This window comes from Apaloderma vittatum, unplaced genomic scaffold, assembly GCF_000703405.1.
Source record: "Apaloderma vittatum isolate BGI_N311 unplaced genomic scaffold, ASM70340v1 scaffold22266, whole genome shotgun sequence".
Taxonomy (NCBI): Eukaryota; Metazoa; Chordata; class Aves; order Trogoniformes; family Trogonidae; genus Apaloderma; species Apaloderma vittatum.
Window position 1 is genome coordinate 27,720 of NW_009720396.1, and position 13,508 is coordinate 41,227.

At 47.4% G+C, this 13,508-nt stretch overlaps 1 protein-coding gene across 1 annotated transcript in view; it reads left to right on the plus strand.

Annotated features, from left to right (window-relative positions):
* The first annotated feature begins 1,152 nt into the window (after positions 1-1,152).
* CECR1 (cat eye syndrome chromosome region, candidate 1) overlaps positions 1,153-13,508 on the plus strand; it is a 19,672-nt gene continuing 7,316 nt past the window's right edge. The window contains exons 1-3 of the mRNA XM_009871008.1: positions 1,153-1,472; positions 4,637-4,862; positions 12,074-12,284. Coding sequence (XP_009869310.1) covers positions 1,160-1,472; positions 4,637-4,862; positions 12,074-12,284 — 750 coding nt within the window. The 5' untranslated portion in view covers positions 1,153-1,159. The remainder of the gene's footprint in view (positions 1,473-4,636; positions 4,863-12,073; positions 12,285-13,508) is intronic.

The window sequence follows — 13,508 nt, forward strand, 5'->3', positions numbered from 1 at the left end:
TTCCCAGCAGTTTGTTCCCCCAGCACTCCTTTGTCTCCTGGGACTCGCTGACAGCTGGATGAGCTCTGGATACAAGGAGCAGGAAAATTAACAGTAAGTGAGTTAGTCTCACTAGGGATAAGCTAGCACCTTTTAGGAGGTTTCTTTCTCAAAGTTCAGAGCCAGGCCTGAGGCGGGGCTACGTATACCCCCCACCTCTGTTCCCAGCAGTTTGTTCCCCCAGCACTCCTTTGTCTCCTGGGACTCGCTGATGGGGCTGAGGGCATCCTGGTGGCCTCACGGGTGGAGGAGAGGCTGGAAGCAGAAGACACGTGCGCAAACAGGAACTTACTGTGTAATACATAGGGGACCGTTTCAAAATGTTGAGTCTTTCTCCAGCCTGCTTTGGTCTAGAGAGATTGCTGTGGGGGGTCACTAAAGCCTGGTGTTGAAGGATTATATTGCAGCTGTGCTTTTTTGGGAAGGGCAGAGTTCTCAGAGTTCACAAGTGCCTGTGGTCTCTTATGAGTCCCATGGTCTCCCTTCCGTTCTCTTTCTTCTGGGATTGCAAGGAAGAGACACCCCTCTGTCACTGCAGAGGAAGACCTGGGGTTTTCTGCCTGTAAATTAACCCCTCTGATAGCTGGAATATCCTAGAATGGTGCCACAAGCTCTTTTCTTACATGTAGGGATTCAAAATCTGATTCACTCAAGCAAAAATCAAAAGCACCTCAAGTCCTATGACCCCCTACTTCCCTCCCCGGGATGCCAGCAGCAGAGCCAGCACTTTGTCACCAGCACCCCTTGTTCTGAGGGGACTCCACCCCAGCTTGCAAGACAGAGTCCTGACCTCACCAGTCCCCAGTTACAGGGCTGGACATTTGCCATGTTGTCTTTGTGAAGTGCTGCCAGCCTGATCTGGGGAGCAGTATCTCCTCTCCATCCCTGCCCACAGTCTTGGTCTATGCATCAGCATCATGGGGACTGTGCAGATATATAGCCCTAAATACAGGGGACATTGGTACCAGGTGCTCCCCCCCTGTACTGAGCATCCCACTAACCTGCTGCTTCTGCAGGATGGGCCAACTGTTTGATATCCCTGTGGGACACTGCTAAGATGTTACTTTCTGACCTGTGCTAACGTTTCAATCTTCTCCCCTTTTCTAGGTGCAGCTCTAAGATGAAGCCTCCATCTGGGCAAGGCATAAGTCTGGCATACCTCCTTCTGAATTCAGCTTCCCTCTGCCTTCCCACCCCACTCTGGAAGGACCGGGACTCCCTAATGGAAGAGGAGAAAGCCCGTCACATGGGTGGCAATTTGGTGCTGAGTAGACAGGAACAGCAGCTCAGTACAAATCTTGTAAACCTCAAGAAGAAGGAGGTTGCAAGAGCCATAACTACAGGACAGTTTCCTCCAAGCATGCATTTCTTCCGGGCAAAAGGCCTCATTGATCAGAGCACGGTGTTCAGCATCGTAAAGCGCATGCCGAAAGGTAGGCTTGTCCTAAGGGTTGCTCATGTTATTTATCCTCTTCTCGCCTTTTGCTTTCTATGGCAGAGCTGGGACAAAATACAAGATGCAGCGGACAAGCTTACAGGAGCTGTAAATTGTGCTCACTGGGTTCCAGGAAGAGCCCTGCCTCTGAACTTGGGGACAGGGCAGGGGGAGAGAGGAAGAGGGGGATGGATTAGATGAATACATGTTTCCAGCAATTGTAGCGTTTGGTAAAACTTACAATATGGATCCTTCAGCCTTTCAAGTGTGGAGAAAGGGCAGAGGAAGCAAAGACAATAAGACATCAGACATCCATATTTGCTCAGCGTGTTCCAGCCAGGGCCTTTTTTTTTTTCCACATACACGTACCACAGAAATGCTACCAACCTTGCCTTAGCCCACATCTTAGCCAAAAATACTGTAGCCCTCAATGTCTTTCTGCAAGTAGCTCTGTAGCAGACCTGGAAGTCTACTGGAAAGTCTGGGGGGCACTAGAGGAGGAAAGTGCTACCTCCAACACAACAAGTTTATTTACTCACTGAATGCAAGTCAAAGCCTGTGTTGATGTGACCTACAGAATGTAATATAAAAATTACTGTATTCTCTCAGTCTTTCTTAATTCAGTTCTGGTCTGTGCACTTACAGGAGGTCTCTGCTTATATGGGCAGGTGTTTCTCCTCTTGTCTTTAGAGATGTTGGTTCTCCCCTGCTGCACAGGAATCTATGTGCTGATGGGCTGCCATGCCCTCTACCAAAAGGGTTTTCAGACTCTGCAGCATACATAGTTTTAAAGGCATTTTGACCATTTTAGGTTAGATAGCAGTATGAGACTAATACCTTCACTGCACCATCCTGTGCATCCTCCAATTAGCAGTTGGGACAAAGCAGTCTCTGAAAGCTCAGTACTGCAGATTGTGATGGAAATGGGAAAGAGGATATTTTTAGCCAAGGTGAAATGACCGGAGGTGTTGATGGACAGCCAGCTGAACTTGAACCAGCAGTGTACCCAGGTGAACAAGAAGGCCAAGACCATCCTGGCTTTTATCAAAAACAGTGTGTCCATCAGGAGTAGAGAAGTGATCATGCCAAGTTACAACTGACAGGACAAGAGGAAATGGCCTCAAGTTATGCCAGGGGATGTTTAGGTTAGAAATTAGGAAAAACTTCTTCACTGAAATGGCTATCCAGGACTGGAACAGGCTGCCCAGGGAAGTGGCTGAATCACCATCCTTGCATTTGTTTAAAATCCCTCTAAATATGATGCTCAGGGATGTGGTTTAGAAGTGGGCTTGGTAGAGTTGGATAATGGTTGGACTTCATGATCTTAAAGGTCTTTTCCAAACAAAGCGATTCTATGAAATCCAAGCCACTTAGGCTGGGTAGCAGGAAGAGGCAGGAGGTTGAGGTGATCACAGAAGGAAGGCCTTGACTCCTAAGCGACTAGCTTCTTGTTCAGCATCTCTGGTTCTGTAAGGAAGTATCTTCAATTAAAGATGCGAGACAGTTTCAGCAAACACTGTCAATACTCCTGTGACTCTGGACAACATATCCACCCTTCCAGATGGTCTGTTTCTAGATGCAGAATCTCATGGCCTTGCCCATGTGGCTCCCTAGAAACAGGCTGGTGACCTGCTTTGGAAGTCAGCTTCCCCACAAGAACATTTTTCACTTGCAAGGCTGTGACACTGACACATGGATAAAAGCCATCATTCTCACTTCCAAGCTTATCCCATACCAGAGGCTGGTAGGGAGAAGGATGCCTGGCTTGCATCATCCTAATCCTAATCTGTTACCATAAATGATTGGTATGTCAGAATTGTCCTTATACTTTCATTGCTGAATTGAACAGTAAGGAATTTAATAGTATCCCCCTCTTCACCACCAGTGCAGTATCTTTAATATCAAGGAGAAATCAAACCAAACAACTAACATTTTTCAATCCAGGAGATATTAAAATGGGCTCTCAGGACCTTTACAAGAGCCATAAGCTTTTAGGCCCAAGATCATATCCTTGTAGCTGCTTGAGTAGGACCTAGTCTTAGAAGCTTTAGTCTTGATCAGAGCCCCTGGGAATTACTGTTGTTTCAGGCACTATTGTAATTTCTATTGCTGCTCAGTTGCTTGGCATCTTAACAGTCAGACCCTCTGTAGTGGGAGATTATGACATTATAGTCTATATTAGATTAGTCCACTGTAAACTAGAGCCTTGAAGTTTCTCTAACATCACATATGCACTAGCCTTTTGTCTTGTTCTTGCTACTCATGTTCTCCCTTTACCCCTAAGGGCATCCAAGCTATTTTGACTATGAGGTCTCTCCTAGACTAATAAAACACATATCTCTAAGACACTAGCTCTCACAGTATCTTCCCTTTAAAAAGACAAAGTTTAGTTCAAGGACTAGTCATATAACAGGTCTCTGCAAAAGAGATTTTAGCAAAATGAAAGGCTGTAGAAGGTGAAGATTCAGAAGATGCTTCCTGTGCCAGGAAGACTGGCAGTTGTCAACATACTGCACAATAACAGAGTGTCCCAAAGGCCCTTCGTGCTGGCCAGCAGCAGATGTACAATGTTAGTGAGCATGCTTTTGATAAGGCACAGAAGTAGATGGTACTTCTGCATCTGAGTGCAATTCCCCAGTGTGTTGTGGTCTGGGATTTTGGTGTATGTCAGGGTTTCAAAGAGATGAAAGAGACAGACTAGATGCAAAAATAGAGTCTGGGATTCAAACAGCTTAGATACAGAGGCTTGCTTCAGGTCTGCCAATCAGCTAGCACACCTTGTAAACTGCTGCCTACTGCGTAAGTTCCTCTTTAAATCGGTGGGGCTTGAGCCAGCTCACAGCAAAGTCTATCTGAAAGACCTTTAATAACTCGGAGCATTTTCCATCCCAGCAGAGAAGCAGAGCTCCCTATTGATTTCTCCTTCTCCCAGGGAGCTGTCATGCTCTGCCTGCCCCACATTTCACACGGAGTGGGCCACATTCCCCAGCATGGGGGAGGCAGAGCAGCCTCACAGTCTCTGCTAGGAGAAGTCACTTGCAGCCATCTAGAAGAATTTCCAGATGCCCCTAGATGGGCAAACTCAAACTATCATCATGTGAAACGTTGACTCCCTCTTCTGAGCTGCCCTGTTTCATCAGGCTATACTTTTCCTTCCACCAGGTGCTGTCTTACACCTGCACGACTACGCCATCCTGAGTGTGGACTGGCTGGTGTACAATGCCACCTACCTCCCCGACTGTTACATCTGCTTTACCCACACGGGCACCGTTCGGTTTCGCTTTTCCAAGCCTCACCCTCCTCACCGAGTGCCAGCCCAGTGCTCCCAGTGGGTTTTGCTGGAGACTTACCGGAAACAGCTGCATAACGTGACTGAGTTTGATAGCAGGTGAGCAAAGGGGGATCCCAAGACTGATAGTACTTCATGTTAGCGTTGTGTATCCAGCAGGGCATTCTGGTCCAACTTGCCCATCTGTTTGCTGCTCTGGAAGCTGGGAACTCCATTTAGGGCTATGTACACAAAAGAAGCAAGGAGCAACATAAAAGCTTAAAGGTTGCAGCATTTAATACACAAGAGTTAGAGACCACCAGAACAGAAGTTTCCTGTGCACCCTCACTCTGATCCTTTACACAGACATGCTGAAGATAGTAATTTAAGTAGATTTATGTGACCTGCCCCCACCTCTCCTCAACACCCAAGCTGGGTGTACTCTCAGCATGGCACAGGGCTGCGTGTGAAAGACCTTGCCTCATCTATTGAGGTGCCTGGGAACAGGATGAACAAGTCAGGTAGCTGATGAACTGGCTCTCCACAACACCATGGAAGTCATTTGTAAAGTCATTGTCTTGATTTAGAGCAAGACATTGGGCAAACTATTTACATTACTTATCACGCTAACAAAAAAACCCACAAAAAACTAACACAAAACACCCCCAAAAACCCACAACCCAACCTCCCCCTCAAATATCAACTTTGTTTTCTGAGGACTGTCTTTGATACCCTGCTGGTACCTGCCATATGGAACCATGAGGCGCTCATTCTCAGCAGGGCCCTCAGGCACCAGGAATTGCAACTTTTCCTCCAGCCCTTGGACAAGGGATTAGGTGTCAGCCTCGGGCACTGGCTGAGCCACCAAACCCTACACACCTCTGCCTGCTAGCACTCCTCCCTCAACACCCTCCTACTAACAGAGCTTCTTCCCTTATAGGCAAGGCCTCCTTTGGCTGTCTAGGAGTTTACAACTCAGATAACTCCCCAAGGCATCACTCCCTCTCTTGCGCGAACTCCCTTCCCTGCAGGCAACTCCCACCTTTGCTGCTGGCAACCTTTTATCAGGACCAGGTGTTAGGTGTCTGCTAAATGGTGGACTACCATTTAATCACCTACAGGTGGGTGGGAATAGTCTGTCTCCCCCTCCAGCCTGTGGTGGTGAGAAGAGGGAGTCCTATCTCCCCCATCCAGGAGCCACTGATCCCAGGACAAAGCCTCTCCAAAAGGCCAGGAGGAAGCGTGTGGTTCTGCATGTGGAGGGGCTGGAGAAAGCATGCTAAATAATGCATGAAGTCAGACACTGAATGAAAAAGATTGAGTAGTGATCCATTCTGCGGTGCTCCGGGGTTTGGGGTCCCTTGGAAAAAAATACTGTGGGGTGTCATGTAATTAAAGTCAGTATTGCCATGCTGACACACGAGGAGAAGGCTGGATTAAGGTGATGCAGGTGACCCTAATTACAGCATTTCCTAAGTGAAACTTGATGTAGTTTACCATAGTGCTTTTCAGTGAGGGTGTGTGCTCTTAAATAGAGATATAGACTCTTGGGGACCTGGTATCCCTTCCACATGGAAGCTGTCTGGGCTCTGTGCCCTACAGATCTGGGAAGGAGGTCAGCTTGGGAAGCTGAGATCCTGTCAGACCTTTGAAATGGTATTACCTTCCTTCCCCAACAAGAACAAGGGGCAGGGCAGAGGGAGCTGACTCTCCAGGACACTCACCACCCCTTTCCTATGGAGGTCCAGAAGGGAAGGAGAAAGTAGTGCCAGACACAGGGCTCTTGACTTTTTACATCCTGAGGCTCAACTGCCCTGACACATGATGGAAGAAATAAGATCCAGTGAGATCTACATCTTTCAAAAAGAAAACTGGTTCTCCATTAACTCCCTTCCATTTCTCCTGGGAGTGAGGAGAACCTGACCACAGCACCAGCTCTCTTCAACACCACCAGCAGACTCATAATATGCAAGAGACTGGATTTTGAAACGGCTTCACTTCCCTAAAGCCCAAGCAACTGGATATTTCAAAACTGTCTCAGGAGCACACCTTCATCGCATTTGGTTGTGGTTGTATTTCCATAGAGTGACACCCCTTTCTGACTGAGGCTAGAGGGCACAGCATCCTATACACCTAGGAGGGTGGAGCTGTGTGGTGGTTGGTTTTCTGTGGTCCTATTTGGGAACATAACTTCTGCTCAAAGACGGTGTTATTACATTCCTCTTCTTTTGTATCAGTTGTCTGACACTGTCTAGTAACTACAAGCCAGAGCAGGACTTCAGAGTGGCAGCCACTGCACAGGGATACAGGACAGACCCCACTACAAGGGTCCCCCCAAAGGCACAGAGGAAACCGAGGCAGAGACCAAGGAAGTGATTTTCCTTGGAAAATGTGTGCTATAGCCAAGTACAATCTTGGATGTCTCACATCCTCGGTGTACAGACTTACTTATCTGAGTATGTTGTCCTTCGTTTCTTGCCCTTCTATGCTCATCAGCACAAAACCACAGAGGAGTTATTGCACATAATATGCAAACACATAAACAACAGCCACATTGAGGCACTTCCCCTCCTATTTTCATCTAATCCCCGGGTACTAGTCTAGGGGTTAGGAATGTTTTTTGGCCGTCTGGAAATAGGTCTCTAGCCAGGAATAGGCCTCAATCTGTTCTGCTTCTCAGTTTCTGGAAACCCTCCCAGTCTCTTGAACATGTGCATCCCAGGCTACCTCTTTCCTGCACTCCTCTTTGCCCTTGAGCACTGACAAGCTGAGAGAAAGCAGATGTCAGAGGAAGGAACGGATGGATAGTTGGGTGGTTTCAAGAAAGTATCAAGGGAATATGGCAGCAGGGAAGGGCTCTCAGGCAAGACAGGGTGGATCAGCAAATGTGAAGGGAACAATGGAAATGCTTCTGAGAGGCTGCACCTCTTTCACCTTGCTGCATTCCTGACCAGGAAAGGGTGAGGGAGAGAAGTATCTGCATTACACATTTTTTCTGTTTGCATTTTTAGGTACATATGCACACATATACATATGCATGTGTGTGTTTTGAAAGGAAGCCTTTTTGTTTGTTTCCCTCAAAAGAAGGTTTAATCACTGCTATTCCAAACACACATCTATGGGCCAAGACCCTGGAGTATTCTGTTACTGGTAAGCTTCCAAAAGGATGCTATTATGAGAGTCAGGAGACTGTGGGCCAGGAGATGGACAAAAGAAGGGAATTTTGCTTTGAAACTTAGAAGAAAAACTAGCCCTCACTTCGCAATCAGCTATGATAAAGGAGCATGCCATTTTTTTCCTCAAGATGCAACATAATGTCCACCGTTCCTAAAGCAAGAACCTGCCCCTAGATATTTAGGGAAACAGTTGACATTCCAGATATCTGTAAAATACCACCGCACGCAGTCCCCCCACCCCGCCGGCAGCCCAAGCATTAAGGCCATGCCCGGCAGCATAGCTCCGGCAGCCCAGTGGAGCTCTCTATCACCAGGATGAAGTCATCTGTGAGGGAGCTGACACCATGGCCGAAGCTGCGGGGACAACTCCCCTGGGCACTTATGGCTGCCTGGACCGCCATCGCCTTCCCCTTCATGTCCTCTGACTGCCTTATCTCACAGAAAAATAGGGCAGAGTGTGCATTACAATGGAAAAAAAAAAAAAGAATAAAAATCCACTACAGAAACAAAAGCGCTCAGCTCCCTTTACAAGTCTCCCCTTGGGGAGAAGAAGAGGGGACGGGAGAGGAAGCGAATGAACCACATGTGACAGATGTTAGTCACACTATTTAATGCACCACTGGAAGACATTCAGATACGACGGTGAGGAGAGGGGTATAATTACCCATCGAGAACAGAAAAAGAGGCAGGAGAAAACAAGGCAACAAACCGTTCGCTTGTGCATTACATAGAAAGCAAAAACAGTTAGGGGGGAGAAAACAGGGAGAGAGAAAGCAAAACCCCAGTTGAAAAAAATCCTTAGCTGGTCGTTTTAGTTGTGCCCCTTTGGGCATATGCATTGCAATAGCATTGTTCAGTGCATATATGACATGACACGGAAGGCTATTTGTAGTCTGCACCTGATCACTGGTGAGGGCCCATTCCAGAAAAGAAGCAAAAAAAAAGCACTTACGATCCTTTGCTTCATCTGCATGAGCTACTGATGGCAAAAGCCCCTGAACCCTTAGGAGATTATCCAGTTATCAAGGATGGATCACTATTACGTAATAAATCTTCAACAGTTACAGGGATCAATAATCAGTCTCAAAGGGAAGGGGATTATAAAAAAACCCACGATTTGATTTATGTGCTTTTAGGAGCAGGGCGATGTGGGGATTTATTGCTGTTTCTAGTCCAAGAGCACAGGCTAAGTAAACAACCCCAACTTTGTACAGCTAGATTTAAAGGCAGGGAGGGGAGCCCTCTGTGCGCTCGTTGCTAGAGGCGCCGAGTTCTCACAGGACAATGGGAGAAAGCGGTGGGAGCCCAACAAACCACCTGTCCTTATCTGAAACAAAGCCGCGCAGGGTGGCGAGAACGGGCTTGCACGGCCTTTTGATCCATGGGGAGGTTTTTCCCTGGGTGCTTGCGGGGCTGGTGGGAACAACCCCGCTCGGCTCTCGGCTTCAGGCAGGTGCAATCCACCGGTGTGCAGGGCTGGTGCGGAGCTGCCCTTCGGCCAGGAGGGGAGCGGAAAAGTCTCTTTTCCTCAGCTCTTCCCACACGAAACCTCCTTTCCCCTCCTCGCCAAGCCGCAGCACACCCTTTCCGCCGGCAGCTGGCCTCCACCACAGCTCCGGCAGCTGGATCAGTGCCTTCAAGATGCCGCTGGCTCCTGCATTCCTGGTGTCTAGGGTGATGCTGCAGTGTCTTCCGCTGCTGCATGCTCCCCACGGCCTGTCCAAAATGCTGCCCGCCCCTGCCATGTTCCAGCTGGGTCCTCTTCGTTGCACGGATTACTGACCAGTAGCTGGGGTTGCTCAAGAGAGGGCAGAGCCAGAGCTGCTGTGGAAACCTTAATTCTGAATTTTCCTGACTGTTGAGCATTTAAAATCTCATCCTTAATGTGGTATGAGTGTCTCTTTATGCACTATTTGGCTTCTAAAACAGGGAATAAGTGAAACTGCAGCTGCTGAAAGAGGGTCCTTAGTGAAACAGCAGGCTAATGAAGGGGGAACAGGCTCTGTTTTATATGCAGGATGGATAGACTCAAAAGGGATGTGCCTGCCCAGGATGTCTTAGTTGATGAGTTTGGACCAGATTGCATTTTCCATCTGTAGGAGGGAGGTTTTTAATTTCATCCACAGAAGCCTCCTGGAAGAAGATAATAAGAGTACAAATCAAACACACACCTCCCGTATAAGAGAGCAGAGCACTGCATGAGGATGAGGGCCAAGACATCAAATAAAACATTATTAAAGATCAGTAGCTCTTACTGAGGGGGAAACAACATCCTTAGATGAAAGATGAAGCATGGTTGAAGGTATTTTTATCTGAACCTGCTTAGCCACTGACACTAGATAAGTGTCAGGCCTGGCCAGACTGGTAAGCCCACACACCTGTAACCAACCATAATCATAGAATTTTTAAGGTAGGAAAAGACCTCTAAGATCATCAAATCCAACCATCAACCCAACACTACCATGACCACTAAATTATGTCCCAAATTGCCACATCTATATATTTTTTGAACACCTCCAGAGATGGTGACTTCATCACTTCCCTGGACAGCTTGTTCCCAACACCTCACCACTCTTTCAGTAAAGGAATTTTTTCCTAATATCCAATCTAAATCTCCCCTGGTGCAACTTGAGCCCATTTCCTCTCATCGCTAGTTACTTGAAAGAAGAGACCAACCCCCACCTCACTACAACCTCCTTTCAGGTAGTTGTAGAAAGCGATAAAGTCTCCCCTCAGCCTCCTCTTCTCTGGGCTAAACAATCTCAGTTACCGCGGCACTTGGCCTTGTTAAACCTCATACAATTGACCTTGGCCCATTGATCCAACCAACCAGCTTTGTAGCTTGCTGCAGTGGTTTCAGTACGTCTGTCCAGGAATGAAGCTAATCCCTCCCAGACTGCCATTTAGACTTGGACCACCGCAGGAGAAATTTGCTTCAAAACTCCTCAGGTGGCCACCAGTGGAGGGAGGTCGGCTGCTGCCAGAGGCAGGGCTTTGGGTGAGATGAGGGCTATGAGCTTGTCACAGAACAGTGTTGCAGCACAGACACACACCATGTCACCCACAGCTGGACAGTCTTGCAGTTACTGGCTCCCTCAAACTCTGCTTGATGAAGCTTCCTGCTGCCTCTCTAGACCTCTGAAAGAAGCTTATATGCCAGCTGAGTCTATGGAGGAAATAAATACATTTCCATCCCACTGAGGAACACCTAGGACCCATGAATCTTATCAGTTATTTCTCAGTAGACAAATCAGAAGGTGTTATCAGCAAGACAGGCAGGATATCAGGTTTGTTCCACTGCAGGGGGAAAAGGATTTCTGATTCATAATTATTTTCTCCCTGCATATAACAGATGACATTTTGACAATAAAAAGGTACCAGGGCAAGTTACAGGCTCAGTAAGCAAGCTGGTGGCTTGGTAAGTGGCATCACTTGGACGCTTAGTCTACCTTTAGGTGGTGAACAGAAGGCTGTGTATCACAATTTTTTACGTGCATTGACAATGTTTGGGAGAGCATATTGTCTGCAGGAGTAATGTACTAGCCTACTTTTGGATTAAAACTCTCAATAAAGCTCACACCTGCGTAGCAGAGTGCAATTCCTGTGATACAAAATCACCATACTTGTTTTTGTAACTCTAATGCTCCTCAAGATTTTGCCCTCACAAAAGGAAGGGACGGGTTTTGAACACCTAGCCCTACCCTGCTTGTAGCTCAATATTTAGAGCATGACTATTTTACCTGCCAGGTATAATCTGTACCGACCATTAGAGGAGTAAATATAGGTGGCAGAAAAATGACTGTGATGCTTCCTAGTTAAACCAGTCATCGTTATGCCTGATGTATTGCAGTGCCAACAGGCTCCGAGTTAGATCTTGGGCCCCTACTGTGGCAAGAACTGCTTTGCACCTTTTCTCGGTCCTGCCCAAAGAACACAGGCCTCCTTCAGCACAGCCGCTGCCCTGCTGCACCCCAGAGCGTGCAGGTGGGAGAGTGACATGTCCACAAAGCTTGGTCTCTGTCAAGAAAACTCATGCTTGAAGGAAACCTATCTTCTTCTGTACTGAACATCCAGCCAGCGGCTTTTTGCATGCTGAAAGCCAGTTGTCTCATTTGTTCTTCTCATTCTTCCTTTTCTTCTCACCCTTTTCCATAGCTTGCTGAGAAACTTGACCCTGGTAACAGATGCCCCTGAGCTGGCGTACCCTTCTCAGACTTCCATTTGGAAAAGATTTGAAGAAGTCTTTCTCGTTGCCTCTGGACTTATCTGCTATGCACCTGTGTTCAAGGCCTATTTCTACCAGGGGCTGCTGGAGCTTTATGAAGATAACGTGCAGTATGTTGAGATAAGAGCTCTCCTGCCTCCGGTAAGTATTTTTTGGCTTCTCTATTCTTTTAATTCCTTATTTCTCCATAACTTTTCCTAAGCCCTATCCTGAATTCAGTTTTTGGATGTTTGCATACCTGCCCATCTAAGGATGATAGAAAACCTTGATCATATTCAAAGGTCTTTGTTGGAGATTTGCATGGGCAACGGCTTGAAAGTGAGAGATGCTTTGTTCTTAATAACTAAGGAAGATACCTACTATGGCAACAGCACAAAACTGCATTATGCAGTCTGACTGGGACCTATGTTGAAATTTTGCTGGTCAGGAAGATGTATCTCAGCTTTGTCTGCACCAGAATCACCTGTTCCGTGGCAGCTCTTCTGAAAGAGTTTCCCATCTTGAATAGAGACTTACATTGGACTGCTTACATTATTTTAAATCCCCAGCTTATTTCAGAATGACTTCTCTGAACAGGCTAGCAAACTGACTGGCAAAGTACAGTCCTCCACAGCTTGCAGGCAGGCTAAAATTTTGGCTATGTATATGAAGTATGAACTGCTCCTTTCATTGCCACTAACACTAAAATCTGTTGGTAACAGCTTAGGCCTTTCTTCCTGTGTGTCACCTGGAGCTGGTTAGATTTTCCTACAATCCCACATTGCTCCAACGCTTTTCCAAGCACCAGCAGAACGCATCACCATTCTTTGGCTAAAAAAAAAATCCCAGCGGTAATTTCGACATCACAGGCACAGCTTTTCCATACAGTTCTCCAGACCAGCTCCAAGCTGGGCAGCGCTGGAGTGGGAGCTCTGTCAGAGAGGCAGATGCCACACCAAAACAAACAAACAAGGGCTTCTACTCCTCACTACACTCCCTACCCCCACATTCTTAACAGTTCATTGCAATGGGAATGAAGCTGCTCTACAAGGTCCCTCTGGCAGCACCTGAAGGACCTGGTGGTGGTGATGGGTTGTGCATGGGAATGCAGGTAGCAGCTTTCTGCTGGCACCACAGCGACCAGCGGATGGAGCAGCCATGCTGACATGCCGCTGGTGGCCAGCAACTTTGTTAAACCACTGCCCTTGCATGTAATGGCTGGTGGGCTCCAGCCAGCTGCAGATGAATGTCTGCTTGCCAGCGACCACTGCTGCTGCTGGGCAGACCTTCGCAGCCACCTCATCAGCAGACAGGCAGGTGCTGTGACAAATCTGGAGGCTGATCTGTCTTTGTGCATGCCTCTCCCCCAACAGCTGGGGAGCAGGG